Source organism: Dendropsophus ebraccatus, chromosome 3, assembly GCF_027789765.1.
Source record: "Dendropsophus ebraccatus isolate aDenEbr1 chromosome 3, aDenEbr1.pat, whole genome shotgun sequence".
Lineage (NCBI taxonomy): Eukaryota > Metazoa > Chordata > Amphibia > Anura > Hylidae > Dendropsophus > Dendropsophus ebraccatus.
Window position 1 is genome coordinate 96724555 of NC_091456.1, and position 12938 is coordinate 96737492.

At 43.3% G+C, this 12938-nt stretch overlaps 1 protein-coding gene across 2 annotated transcripts in view; it reads left to right on the forward strand.

Annotated features, from left to right (window-relative positions):
- Positions 1-12938, forward strand: part of SIN3B (SIN3 transcription regulator family member B) — a 65340-nt gene that overhangs the window by 34973 nt on the left and 17429 nt on the right. For both annotated transcript variants that reach the window (XM_069962279.1, XM_069962280.1), the window contains 3 exons: positions 6890-7128; positions 10143-10326; positions 12068-12674. In XM_069962279.1, coding sequence (XP_069818380.1) covers positions 6890-7128; positions 10143-10326; positions 12068-12674 — 1030 coding nt within the window. The remainder of the gene's footprint in view (positions 1-6889; positions 7129-10142; positions 10327-12067; positions 12675-12938) is intronic.

Here is a 12938-nt window from a genome sequence, read left to right on the forward strand (position 1 = left end):
TGTCCCAGGTCTGCAAGGCCGCCACCTGGTCTTCAGTTCACATTTTTACAAAGTTTTATCAGGTCCATATCCTGGCTTCCTCTGACACCAGTCTGGGCCACAAGGTTCTGCAGGCTGCCGTGTGTTTGGCAGACCGCATGGGGATTGTCATCTGATTTCCCCACCCTCTGGGACTGCTTTTGTACGTCCCACAGGTGCTGTGTCCCCCAATGACAGGCACAAGAAAAGAGGATTTTTGTACTCACCGTAAAATCCCTTTCTTGTGGCTTCATTGGGGGACACAGCTCCCACCCTATTATTTTGAGGTTGTTTTCTTTACTTTTCCTACTGCTTGTGACTAAACTGAGTTAGCCTGGTGTCTGTAGGAGGGGTATAGGTGGAGTCACTTCTTCTGTCTAGTGTCGCCTCCTAGTGGCAGTAGCCTATACCCACAGGTGCTGTGTCCCCCAATTAAGCCACAAGAAAGGGATTTTACGGTGAGTACAAAAATCCTCTTTCCGAAGTTATTGATGAATAAAGTGACACAGGTCATATTCATAAAATTTGCCTTGGTCCTGAAAGGGTTAAGAAAAGAAGAAATCTCAGTCTTTCCTTTATGAACTGTTCCCTGTTTATAGTCTTTTCCTGGCTTTAGCTTTAAAAATCTGTCAGATAAATCTTTGTGTGAAAGCACCATTACAAACCACTAAAGTGGAGCTGAAATGAAACATCTTAAGGACCAGGCCATTAATTAGCATTTTTGTCTTTTCCTCCTCACCTTTTATTTTTTCTACCTACAAGGGACGTTTGGGATCTCATTTTTTGTGCCACGATCTCTAGTTTTTATTTGTACTGTATTTTGTAGATGGGACATTTTGGTTACTCTTTAGTAATTTTTTTTTTTTCTGATTATATCCCCTTCGTGCTGCAGCTAGTTTGGGCCTTAATGACCAGGCTAATTTTTCAAAATCTGACCTGTCTCACTTTATGCTCTTATAGCTCAGTGATGCTTTAACGTATGCTAGCGATTCCGAGATTGTTTTTTCGTGACATATGGCACTTTATGTTAGTGGCAAAATTGGGTCACTACTTTGTGTGTTTTTTGTGAAAAACATCAAAATATCATGAAAAATTTAAAAAATTTGCATTTTATGAACTTTGAAATTCTCTGCTTCTAAAAAAAGAAAGTCGTAGCACATAAATTAGTTACTAAGTCACATTACCAATATGTCTTCTTTATTCTGGCATAATCTGGTAAACATATTTTACTTTTTTAGGGTGTTATGGGGCTTAGAAATTTATCAGCAAATTATCACATTTTCGTGAAACTGATTTTTTTAGGGACCAGTTCTTTTTTTAAATAGATTTAGAAGTCTGGTATCCTGAAAACCCCCATAAGTGACCCCATTTTGGAAACTACACACCTTAAAGAATTAATCTAGGGGTATAATGAGCATTTTAACCCTACAGGGGCTGGAGGAAAGTATTCACAATTAGGCAGTAAAAAAATTGAAAATTTTAATTTTCCAATAATATATACGTTTAGATTAAAGTTTCTCATTTTCAAAAGGAATATGAGACAAAAAGCACCCCAAAATTTGTAATGCAGGTTCTCTTGAGTACAACGGTACCCCATATGTGGGCGTAAACCACTGTATGGGCACACAGCAGGGCTCAGAAGGAAGGGAGCGCCAATTAGCTTTTCCAATGCAAATTTTGCTGAAGGAGTTTCTGAGCGCCAGGTGCGTTTGCAGTGCCCCTGTAGTGTCAGCAGAGAGAAAAACCCCCATAAGTCACCCCATTTTGGAAAGTACACCCCTCAAAGAATTCATCTTGGTGTGTGGTGACCATTTTGACCCCACAGGTATTACAGGAAAGTATTCAAAAGAAGACAGTAAAAATGAAAAACTCGAATTCTTCCAATAATATGTTCGTTTAGTTTGAAATTTCTCAATTTCACGAGGAACAAGAGGAAAAAAGTACCCCAAAATTTGTAACGCAGGTTCTCCTGAGTACAATGGTACCCCATATGTGGGCATAAACCACTGCATGGGCACACAGGAGGGCTCAGAAGGGAAGGAGCGCCAATTAGCTTTTTCAATGCAGATTTTGCTGCAGAAGTTTCCGAGCGCCAGGTGCGTTTGCAGAGCCCCTGTAGTGCCAGCGGAGTAAAATCTCGCCATAAGTCACTCCATTTTGGAAAGTGCACCCCTCAAAGTATTCATCTTGGTGTGTGGTGACCATTTTGACCCCACAGGTATTAGAGGAAAGTATTCAAAAGTAGACAGTAAAAATGAAAAACTCAAATTTTTCCAATATTATGTTCTTTTAGTTTGAAATTTCTCAATTTTATGAGGAACAAGAGGAAAAAAGTACCCCAAAATTTGTAACGCAGGTTCTCCTAAGTGAAAAGGTACCTCATATGTGGGCATAAACCATTCTATTGGCACACAGCCGGGCTCAGAAGGAAAGGAGCGCCAATTAGCTTTTTCAGTGCAGATTTTTCTGAAGAAGTTTCTGAGCGCCAGGTGCGTTTGCAGAGCCCCTGTAGTGTCCGCAGAGTAAAATCTCCCAATAAGTCACCCCATTTTAGAAAGTGCACCCCTCAAAGAATTCATCTTGGGGTGTGGTGACCATTTTTACCCCACAGGTATTAGAGGAAAGTATTCAAAATTGGCCAGTAAAAATGAAAAACTCTAATTTTTCCAATAATATGTTGGTTTAGTTTGAAATTTCTCAATTTGACGAGGAACAGGAGAGAAAACGTACCCCAAAATCTGTAACGCAGGTTCTCCTGAGTACAACGGTACCCCTTATGTGGGCATAAACCACTGTATGGGCACACAGCAGGGCTCAGAAGGGAAGGAGCACCAATTTACAGGAGCAAAACCGCAGCTAGTAATGGTTATTAGAATAGCGCAGTTACTAAAATAAGATAAAAAAAAATGAGATTACAGGTAATGTGGGGTGGTCACGGGCAACCTGGGGTGGTTATGGGCAACCTGAGGTGGTTACAGGTAATCTGGGGTGGTTACGGACAACATGGGGTGGTCACGGGCAACCTGCTGTGGTTACGGCAACCTGGGGTGGTTACAGGCAACGTGGGGTGGTTACGGGCAACGAGGGGTGGTTATGGGCAACGTGTGGTGGTCACGGGCAACCTGCTGTGGTTACGGCAACGTGGGCTGGTTACAGGCAACGTGGGCTGGTTACAGGCAACGTGGGCTGGTTACAGGCAACGTGGGCTGGTTACAGGCAACGTGGGCTGGTTACAGGCAACGTGGGCTGGTTACGGGCAATCTGCTGTGCTTACAGACAATCTGGGATGGTTACGGGAAACGTGGGGTGGTTACGGGCAACCTGCAGTGCTTACAGACAATCTGGGGTGGATACGGGCAACGTGGGGTGGTTACGGGCAACCTGCAGTGCTTACAGACAATCTGGGGTGGTTACGGGCAACGTGGGGTGGTTACGGGCAACCTGCAGTGCTTACAGACAATCTGGGGTGGTTACGGGCAACGTGGGGTGGTTACGGGCAACCTGCAGTGCTTACTGACAACGTGGGGTGGTTACGGGCAACGTGGGGTGGTTACAGGCAATGCGGGGTGGTTACGGATAAACTGAAGTTCTTATAGGCAATCTGGGGTGGATACCTGTAATCTGGCATGGGCACCGCAATCTGGAGGGGGTCATTGGCAATTTGGGGTGGTCAGAGGCGCCGTGGCATGGTCAGAGGCGACGTGCGGTGGTCAGAGGCGACGTGCGGTGGTCAGAGGCGACGTGCGGTGGTCAGAGGCGACGTGCGGTGGTCAGAGGCGACGTGCGGTGGTCAGAGGCGACGTGCGGTGGTCAGAGGCGACGTGCGGTGGTCAGAGGCGACGTGCGGTGGTCAGAGGCGACGTGCGGTGGTCAGAGGCGACGTGCGGTGGTCAGAGGCGACGTGGCGTGGTCAGAGGCGACGTGGCGTGGTCAGAGGCATCGTGGCGTGGGCAGAGGCATCGTTGCGTGGTCAGAGGCAACGCGCGGTGGTTACGTGCAATCTGGGGGGGGGTACATGTAATCTGGCATGATTTCGGGGAACCTGGGGGTGGTTATGTGCAACCTGGAAGGGTTACAGACAATCTGGGATTGTTACTGATAAACTGAAGTGCTTATAGGTAATCTGGGGTGGGTACATGTAATTTGGGGTGGTTACGGGCAATCGGGAGGGGGTCACTGGCAATTTGCGGTGGTTACGGGCAACGTGCGGTGGTTACGGGCAACGTGCGATGGTTACGGGCAACGTGCGGTGGTTACGGGCAACGTGCGGTGGTTACAGGCAACGTGCGGTGGTTACGGGTAATCTGGGGAGGGGTTATGGGTTAATTTGGGAGTAAACTGCAATTATTACTATAATAAAAAGTGTGTGTTTTATTTTTTTGTATGTTTGTCACTTTTTGTACAGTAATCATAGTTCAGTGACAGAGACCAAATTGGTCTCTGTCACTTTAAATTTTCAGAGCTTGGCTGGTTGTGGAGCGCATGCGCACTTCAAAACCAGCCAGGACGTCGAGGAGGACGGAGCTCCAGGAGCAGGTGAGTATATGGGGAAGGGGGGGTGACTGGGGGACGGGGGTGACAGGGGGGGTGGGGGGCGACTTGGGGGGTGGGGGGCGACTTGGGGGGTGGGGGGACATCACTTTTTATCCCCTGTCACCAATCATTCATGGTGACAGGGGATAAAAAGTGCCGGGAGCACATGGTACAAGCGATCAGCGGTATATAGTATATACCGCTGATCGCTTGTACCGGGACCCCACAGGGGGGGTCCCCGATGACTGCCCCATGCTCTCCGCTACCTCCGGTGGCGGAGAGCATGGGGCTTTCATTCATTTTAACTTTTCCATCGCTGTGAACCGACATTAGTCGGTTCACAGCGATGTCGGCGGCCATCTTGGAAATGATGGCCGCCGGGGGAGGGGGGTTAGAGATCACCCTACTAGGGGGGGCTGATCTGAGGTCTGGGGGACATTTATTTCATCTCCCCCCGCCGTAGATTCACGGCGGGGGGAGATGAAAGGCGGCGGCAGCACTGGTAATCTCCTTTACCGACGGCCGCCGCTATAACGTTAATAGCGGCGATCGTCGGTAAGGGGGGGGGGCCGGGACGGACCCCACACACTGCCCCAACCCCTCAGCTACCTCCGGTAGCCGGGGGGATGGGGTGGGGGCCGTCCCGGCCCCGCAGCCTTATTCTCTGCCATCGCCGTAAAAAGCTGATGGCAGCAGAATAAGGACCATTAGTGACCGCCGTAAAAAGCCGTATCGGCGGTCACTAAGGGGATATAATGTAACAAAAAAACAATCTGCAATCCTGGCTTTTTTTTTTTTTTTTTTTTTTTTTTTAAACTCTTGCTGTTCACTGTAGAGAAATAATATTACTAGATCAGACCATTATGCACACTATATTAAAAATGCTTATTTATTTTTACATGTTTTATTTGTAAAATGGGAAAGTGGGTGTTTGTTGTATTTTTGAAAACTTAAAAAGTGGAGGGGGATAATGTTATTGGATTGCTTACACTGGTCAATGCAATGCCATTGCATAGCATTGAACAGTGGTAATTGCAATCTTCTCATTCTTGAGGAGATCGCAGATTAGACTGCTCAGAGGTGAGCAGTTTGCCTCCATCAGTCATGGAAATGATCATGACCCCTGCGATCCCACTGCAGAGCTTCCAGTCATTCAGTGACTGGAGCCACTCCTGTCACTGACACTTTAAAGCATCAGTCTGCGGCATTAAAAGGGTTATCTAGTGTTAGAGAAACATGGCTACTTTTTTCCAGAGATAGCACCGCTCTTGTCTCTAGTTTGGGTGGTGTTTTGCAACTCAGTTCTATTAAATTGAATACAGCTTAATTGCAAACCACACCTGAACTGCAGAAAAGAGTTGTCTCTAGAAGAATTGTCAATTCTTTGGGTGGACAGCGGAACCTGCCTGTGCATAGAATGAAGTCTATCACAGGCGGAGATGGGGGCGAACAGCGGGTTATCTGCCCAGATTCCGTAGTGTGAATGCACCCTTTGTGTGAAGAGTGACGGAAGCGGAGGCGTGCAAGACCTTCCATAGACACAGTGTGGAAGACTGAGGCAGGCTTTGACTTTAAAGTCTGGAGCCACATTCAACTCAAGAACAGGGAAAAAGTTGTGAAACAAGAAATCATGAATTTGCTGATAATTATTGTAATTATTGGACTTTCTATGTTCTATTATACTGTCCAAATTGAAAGGAATTGCTGGTTTTGATGTGTTTGCTATAATATAATTTGTCGGTATGTATGATCATAACTCAGGGCTCCTGTTTGAGCCACACAGTATGGGTTTTTGAGCTACATGGACTTTTGACTGTAGACCAGGGTGTCAAACTCAATTATATTGTGGGCCAAAATTTTTTAAAATTGAACAAATAGAAGGCAACGCCATGTCCCGGCACAGGCAGCATGGTGACATGATTGCAAATGCTGCCTGCACCTGGTGCATCCTGTGGGTGAAGGAGCTGCTGAGGTAATTAACAACTGTATGGGGCACAATTTAGGGGGTTGACTACTAAACCATTATTGGGGGGCGACCATTACTATATGTGCCACTATTAAGGGATGATGAGTACTATATGGGGTATATGAAGATAATATTGGTGTTCTGGGTGGCCATATTATAATTAGCTGCACTGTCAGCCGGCCAGCTGTTGCAAACCAACTAATTTCCTCAACAAACCCAAAATAATGGCCCCAAGGGCAGAGTTAGACATGCTGGCTGTAGACCATAGTGTGAGACATCACGGTATAAAATTTCAGAAAATATCCAGAACCACAGATTTTTTTATAATGATGTACCTATTATACTGTGTAATCTTAATTTGTTCTTCGACAGCTTGATGTTGTTCTGGAGACCAATTTGGCCACAATCCGTGTACTTGAAAGTGTCCAGAAAAAACTCTCTCGCATGTCTGCTGAGGATCAGGAAAAATTTAGACTCGACGATTGTTTGGGAGGCACATCAGAGGTTATCCAGAGGCGGGCTATCTACCGTATTTATGGAGACAAGGCTCCAGATATAATAGAAAGTCTCAAGAAAAATCCAGTCACTGCAGTACCTGTTGTACTGAAACGGTTAGTAATGACTTTGTAATAAATTTATACCAATTTGTAGTTTTAAGGCCCAGCCTACACAAAGACTTCTAATACTACTAGTTGATTTCATCTAGTGGCTTATGTAATATTTGAACATACATATTGAAAATTCATTACATATTCAAAAAGAAAGTCGCTCACAGGCAACAAAGGATTGGATGTTTACAATATCATTCAGATACAATGAGCCTTTGTAATAACCTTAAAAGATATATTATCATATACAATACAACGTAGTCTTACCAAAAACATAAGTAGAAAAACAGTAATTTATAATATCACCTTAAAACAAGGTATAGATGTCAGATATTCAAATATGCTACCAATAGAATGGAGAGAATTGTCTTTAACAGAGAAAGGGAAAAGCTTAAGATATTTGGAGTGCTCCCAGAGTTCCCTTTGGGCGGCCATGCAATACCAATAAGTGTCCTTAAATTGATTAATGACAGAGTCTCTCTCTTCTATAGTAAAATCATGAATTAGAAATTTTATCCATTTGGACATAAATGTTTTTGTTGATTTTTCTTTGGTGCGCAATACATCCAAAAGTTCCCAATGAAAGATCTCCTTCAGAGCGGAGATTACCTCAGAAATGTCTGGTAGAGTATCCAGTATCCAGTGTCTTAATAAACATTTCAGGGAAACTAATAGAGTTAAATGAATTCCTTTAGAAGTAAGTATTTTAGGAGAGGGAGTAGTAGAGTCTATATCAATAAAATGAAAAAGATAACTAAGAGGGAGAAGTGGTATGGCATGGCCCCAAGTGGACAAAAGATAGAGCCGCACAGAGTCCCAAAATTCCTGCAATTGCGTGCAGGCCCAGGCACAGTGAAACAAGTCTGCTTTAGGAAGTTAACATTTCGGGCAACTGTTTATGTGAGAAGTGTGGGAGTTGGAAAAAGGAATATTAAAGGCATATATAGCCTTGTGTATAAAGCGGAAATGTATTTCACGTAGAACCACATTAGGAGTGGCAGAATGCACTAGTTGAGATCCTCTCAATATTTGTTGGGTCAGATCCTCTGAAAAAATTACGGAGGACCATTTTTTAAAAAAAATTTGTCTAGATAAATTCTTTTGAGAGCGTGATCTAAGTTCTCCATATGTATGTGATAAAGAATTATGAACCGGTGGTGTTGGGAATAGATTATCAAATTCTGTATCACTTTCTGCTTCTGCTATGTCCCGCACTCTGGAAGTAAGAAATTCAATTATAGAATCGTATTGAGGTAAATTAAATGAAGACAATTTAAATCGTGTTCTGACGATATCCCATGATAAGAAAGTGTTGGAATTAGTATCCAGCAGATCCCCAACAGAAGAAACATGTGCACTCTGCCACTCTGAGTAATCTAATTTGTCTGAGTCAGGTGGGTAAAGTGGTGAATGCCACAGAGGAAATCTTTTCGATAGGCAAAAGGGTAAACCATATAATTTTCGTATCGCCTTCCATGTGGCAATGGTGTCTTTAAAGATAACACTTCTCTTAATTTCTGGGGGTAGTTCTGGTAATTTAGCATGTAGCAGGGTGGGTAAAGGCCAAGGTGCTGCTAAAGCTTTCTCAATTAAAATATTTGAGAAATATGACGTGTCCATAATCCAATCTTTAGCATGGCGAAAGAGTGGAATAGGCAATACGAGGTCTCTTTGATTGCCAAATAAATTTAGTGAAATATGATTGGAGTAGGGAAACGTCAGAATGTTTGAGTAAAAGGGGTATTGTTTGCATTGGATATAACAGTTTTCCAAAACACATCATTTTTATTAAGTGGGTACGGCCTAGGATTGACAATGGTAGAGATTCCCATCTCTGGAGATCTTGTTTTATTCTCTTAATTATAGGGCGATAGTTCAGGGAATATAGTGAGGAGGGAGTTCTACCAATCTGGATTCCAAGATAAGTAATATAGGATTTAGCAATGGAGACCCCCGCAGGATCCGAAGTAGACCTCTTATGTGGAGTTAGGTAAAGAAGTTGACTTTTATGTATATTGATTCTCTACCCAGAGAAGGAACCAAAAAATTTTAAGGCATCTAATACTGCAGGAACATGTAGATCTGGGTTATCTAAATATATTAAAGTATCATCAGCAAAGCATGTAACTTTGATGATTTGGGAACCAACCTGTATGCCTGAGAAAAAGTCAGAAGAAATAAGATATCTAGCAAGAGGCTCCATCGCCAAATTGAACAATAGAGGGGATAGGGGGCAACCCTGTCTGGTACCTTTTTGTAAGGGAAAGCTATCTGAAAGGAAAGCCGGGGTATGAATTCTAGCTTTCGGAGATGTGACTTATGTGGAAATAAAATCTTTGAATTGACCTGTGATACCAAATTTTGTTAATATCAGCTGGGAGTGGCTGGACATGACCTTATCAAAAGCCTTTTCGGCGTCGATTGCCAACAGACCTGGAGAGTGGCTGGAACGACCCCCAGATTGGACACCAGACTGGGCCGCTAGTACCGTTCTTAGATTAGTGACACCAGAATGTCCTTTTATAAAGCCAACTTGATGGCTGCCTATTAGTGATGGTAGGATGTCTGCCAATCTATTGGTCATAATCTTTGCCAACAATTTTAGGTTTACATTTATTAAAGAGATTGGCCTGTACGAATTAGGAGATGTCGGATCCTTCCCCTGTTTATGTAGTATTTTGATATATGCAGTATCTCCAGAGGGGAGCATGTGATGGTCAGTCAGAATAGTTTGGAAAGTAGAAAGAAGGGTGGGGGAGATGACAGAAGACATAGATTTATAAAATTCCGCACTATAGCCATCAGGGCCTGGAGCTTTGTTATTTTTAAGTGTAGAGATAGTGGCAGTAATTTCCTCCAATGTGACTGGGGCGTTGAGAGAATCAAGTGAAGGTGTATCAAGAGAAGGTAGAGTTAATGACTCAGATTTCCTTCTTTTTGTCCAGATCTTGTATACATGTGGTGTTTGCATGTGTCTTTGGAAAAACAAAATGCTAAACACAAATCTTGTCCTGTAGATTGAAAGCAAAAGAAGAAGAGTGGAGGGAGGCTCAGCAAGGATTTAATAAGACATGGCGGGAACAGTATGAGAGGGCTTATCTAAAGTCTCTGGATCATCAGGCTGTCAACTTCAAGCAGAACGACACCAAAGCTCTGCGTTCAAAGAGTCTACTCAATGAAATTGAGAGCGTCTATGACGAGGTGAGATTTTTTTTTTTAATATAGGTTTATAGAGTAGAAATGGGGACAGACTCTGTTATAGACAGTTTATTACCATCTATGTCAATGAGATTTGCCGCAAAGCATGTCACTAAAGGCCCTATTACACAAAGTGATTATTGGCCGATATAGGCCGTTACGGATGATAATCGTCTCGTGTAATAGAAAACAACGATCAGCCGACCTGCACGATGTTGACTGATTGATTTGGACATGTTGAAAGCTCAACCATGAGAATAGCAGCGATATGCTGCTTTCGCTCCGTGAGATAGGAGAGGCGGCAGCAGACCACCACTATCTTCTATGGGCTGGATGATCTAGCAATCACCGGGGAAGCCTCCCCGGGCTCTCACCTGCTCACTGCCGACACATGTAATAGCGCCTGAAGCGAGCGCTCGCTTGCTCCTCTGAGTCGCCCTGTGTAATAGGAAATTGAAACAGATTAGAAAAGAACATGTTTTAGTATTTGACTAATCAGTTAAAGAAAATGTAGGCGACACATTCCCTTTAAGTACCTTTAATCACCACAGTTATGCCTTTTTTTACAACAGTTATTAAAGGGTTATTCTGCTCAAACACAACTTTTCATATGTTGCTTCCTATGGTGAGACTAACAATTCATTCTTTTTGTTATTTATTCAGTTTCCTCCCAGTTCTGTGTTGCTGCTTTCTGCTGAAGGCACACAAATCTGTGTGAACATTTTGCTCTGTCTCCCCCTCCTCCCCCTCCCTTTTGAGACAGCTGATGTTACAGATTAAAGCCTGCCAGTGACTTTTTTACATTTTAGCTTCTTTGTAATTCTGGAAGGGTTAATCTGAGGTCAAGTTGCTGATGAACTCACTGGTTCAGGGCCAGTTCACATGTAGTACTGGCAGTCTAAGGGAGTGCTCACAGCTGCTCTCTCCATGCCTCTCAATTCTTCCACATGGAGAGAGGAGGTGTGAACCCTCCCATAGACTGCCTTTATGACATGGATGCTGGCAGGATTCTGCTGCGGAGAGTTCCACCATGGCATTCAATCAGTTTTACTACGTGTGAACTGGCCCTTACCCTTCTGGCATTACAAAGTTGCAGATAGGGACTTGTTTACATCAGTCGTCGGGCAGGAGGGGGAGACTGAGAGAAAAACTCACACAGTTTTTTTATTTCTTCAAAAGTAGCAGCTCAGAATTGGGGAAAGGAGACTGAATAGGTAATAACTATGGAATGAATTGTTAGTCTCACCATGGACAGCAACATATTAAAAAGTTATGTTTGAGTGGAATACCCCTTTAAGAGTTTAAGGAACATTTTTTTTTTTTTCATGCTCAACAACTAGGTCTTTTAAATTGGAAATCATTATATTAGCATATTGGTAGCTTTATTTTATTTATTCTTTTCAGTGGTTTTATTAAAGCCTATTTGGCCCCCATGCACGTAAATTAAATGCATAAATTGAGAGAATAATCCACATCTGGGATCTTTTACAAAAATACAACACTATACTATACATCAAACTGTTTTCTGTGTAGTCCCCTACTGCTACTTGCCCCACCCCATTGTCAGAGAGGGGAAGCAGTTTTTTGTATTTTTTTTTTTCTTGTGGACGTACAATTTGTTCCTTTTATTCCACAGCATTGGTCAGTATAAAATGTGGGTCAGTTATCAATCTTAGCCATGGGCCCCAAATCTTCCAAAATCTAAATAATTTAGCACTTTTTTTTCCCCCCTTCCTCCTAACAGCATCAGGAACAACAACCAGAAGGTAGGACGGCTTCATCTAGTGGACCACATCTTATTTATACATATGAGGACTGGCAAATATTAGAGGATGCAGCATCATTGATTAGTTACTATGTAAAAAGGCAGCCAGCCATCCAAAAGGAGGATAAGGACACTATCCGCCAGGTTCTGCATCAGTTTATCCCTGAACTTTTTTTCTCCTCTGCTTCCACTTCCTCCTCCTCTTGTCAGTCCCTTTTCAGTTCCACCACTGATGAAACTCCAGCTGAACCAACCACAGAACCTTCTGTAACAGAACTTCCTGAACGTCGAAGGAAGGCAGCAAACCCCGGAGTAACGCCAGAACCCACTACTCCTACACAGTCTCCACCAGAGCCACCACCGAAGATGACAGAAGAAATGTACAGCTTACTGTTTGCTAATAACAACTGGTATTTCTTCTTTCGGTTGCACCACACACTTTGCTCTCGACTCCTGAGAATCTATCGCCAGGCACAGATTCAACTTCTGGAATACCGGACTGAAAAGGAGCGAGAAAAACTGCTATGTGAAGGCAGGAAGGAGAAGTCAAATGGGCCTGCAATGGAACTCAGACTTAAGCAGCCCAGTGAGCATCTTTATTGTTGCGTTTAAAAAATCCTGTATTAGTGTTTTATTAGTAGTGAATGAATGACGTTATGATGAAATGATTTTTCTTTCTCCCCTAGTGTAACTGTTAGTTGGCTGTTATCTAGTGTTCTTCTCTTGGAGACCAATAGCTAAGTGCAAAGGGGAAAATGAAGCACTAAACGCCATCCATAAATTGAATGTAAAGGGTTTTCCCCCAAAGTTAAAGGGGTTGGCCACTTTATAGTTAAATTGCTTAGTGTAC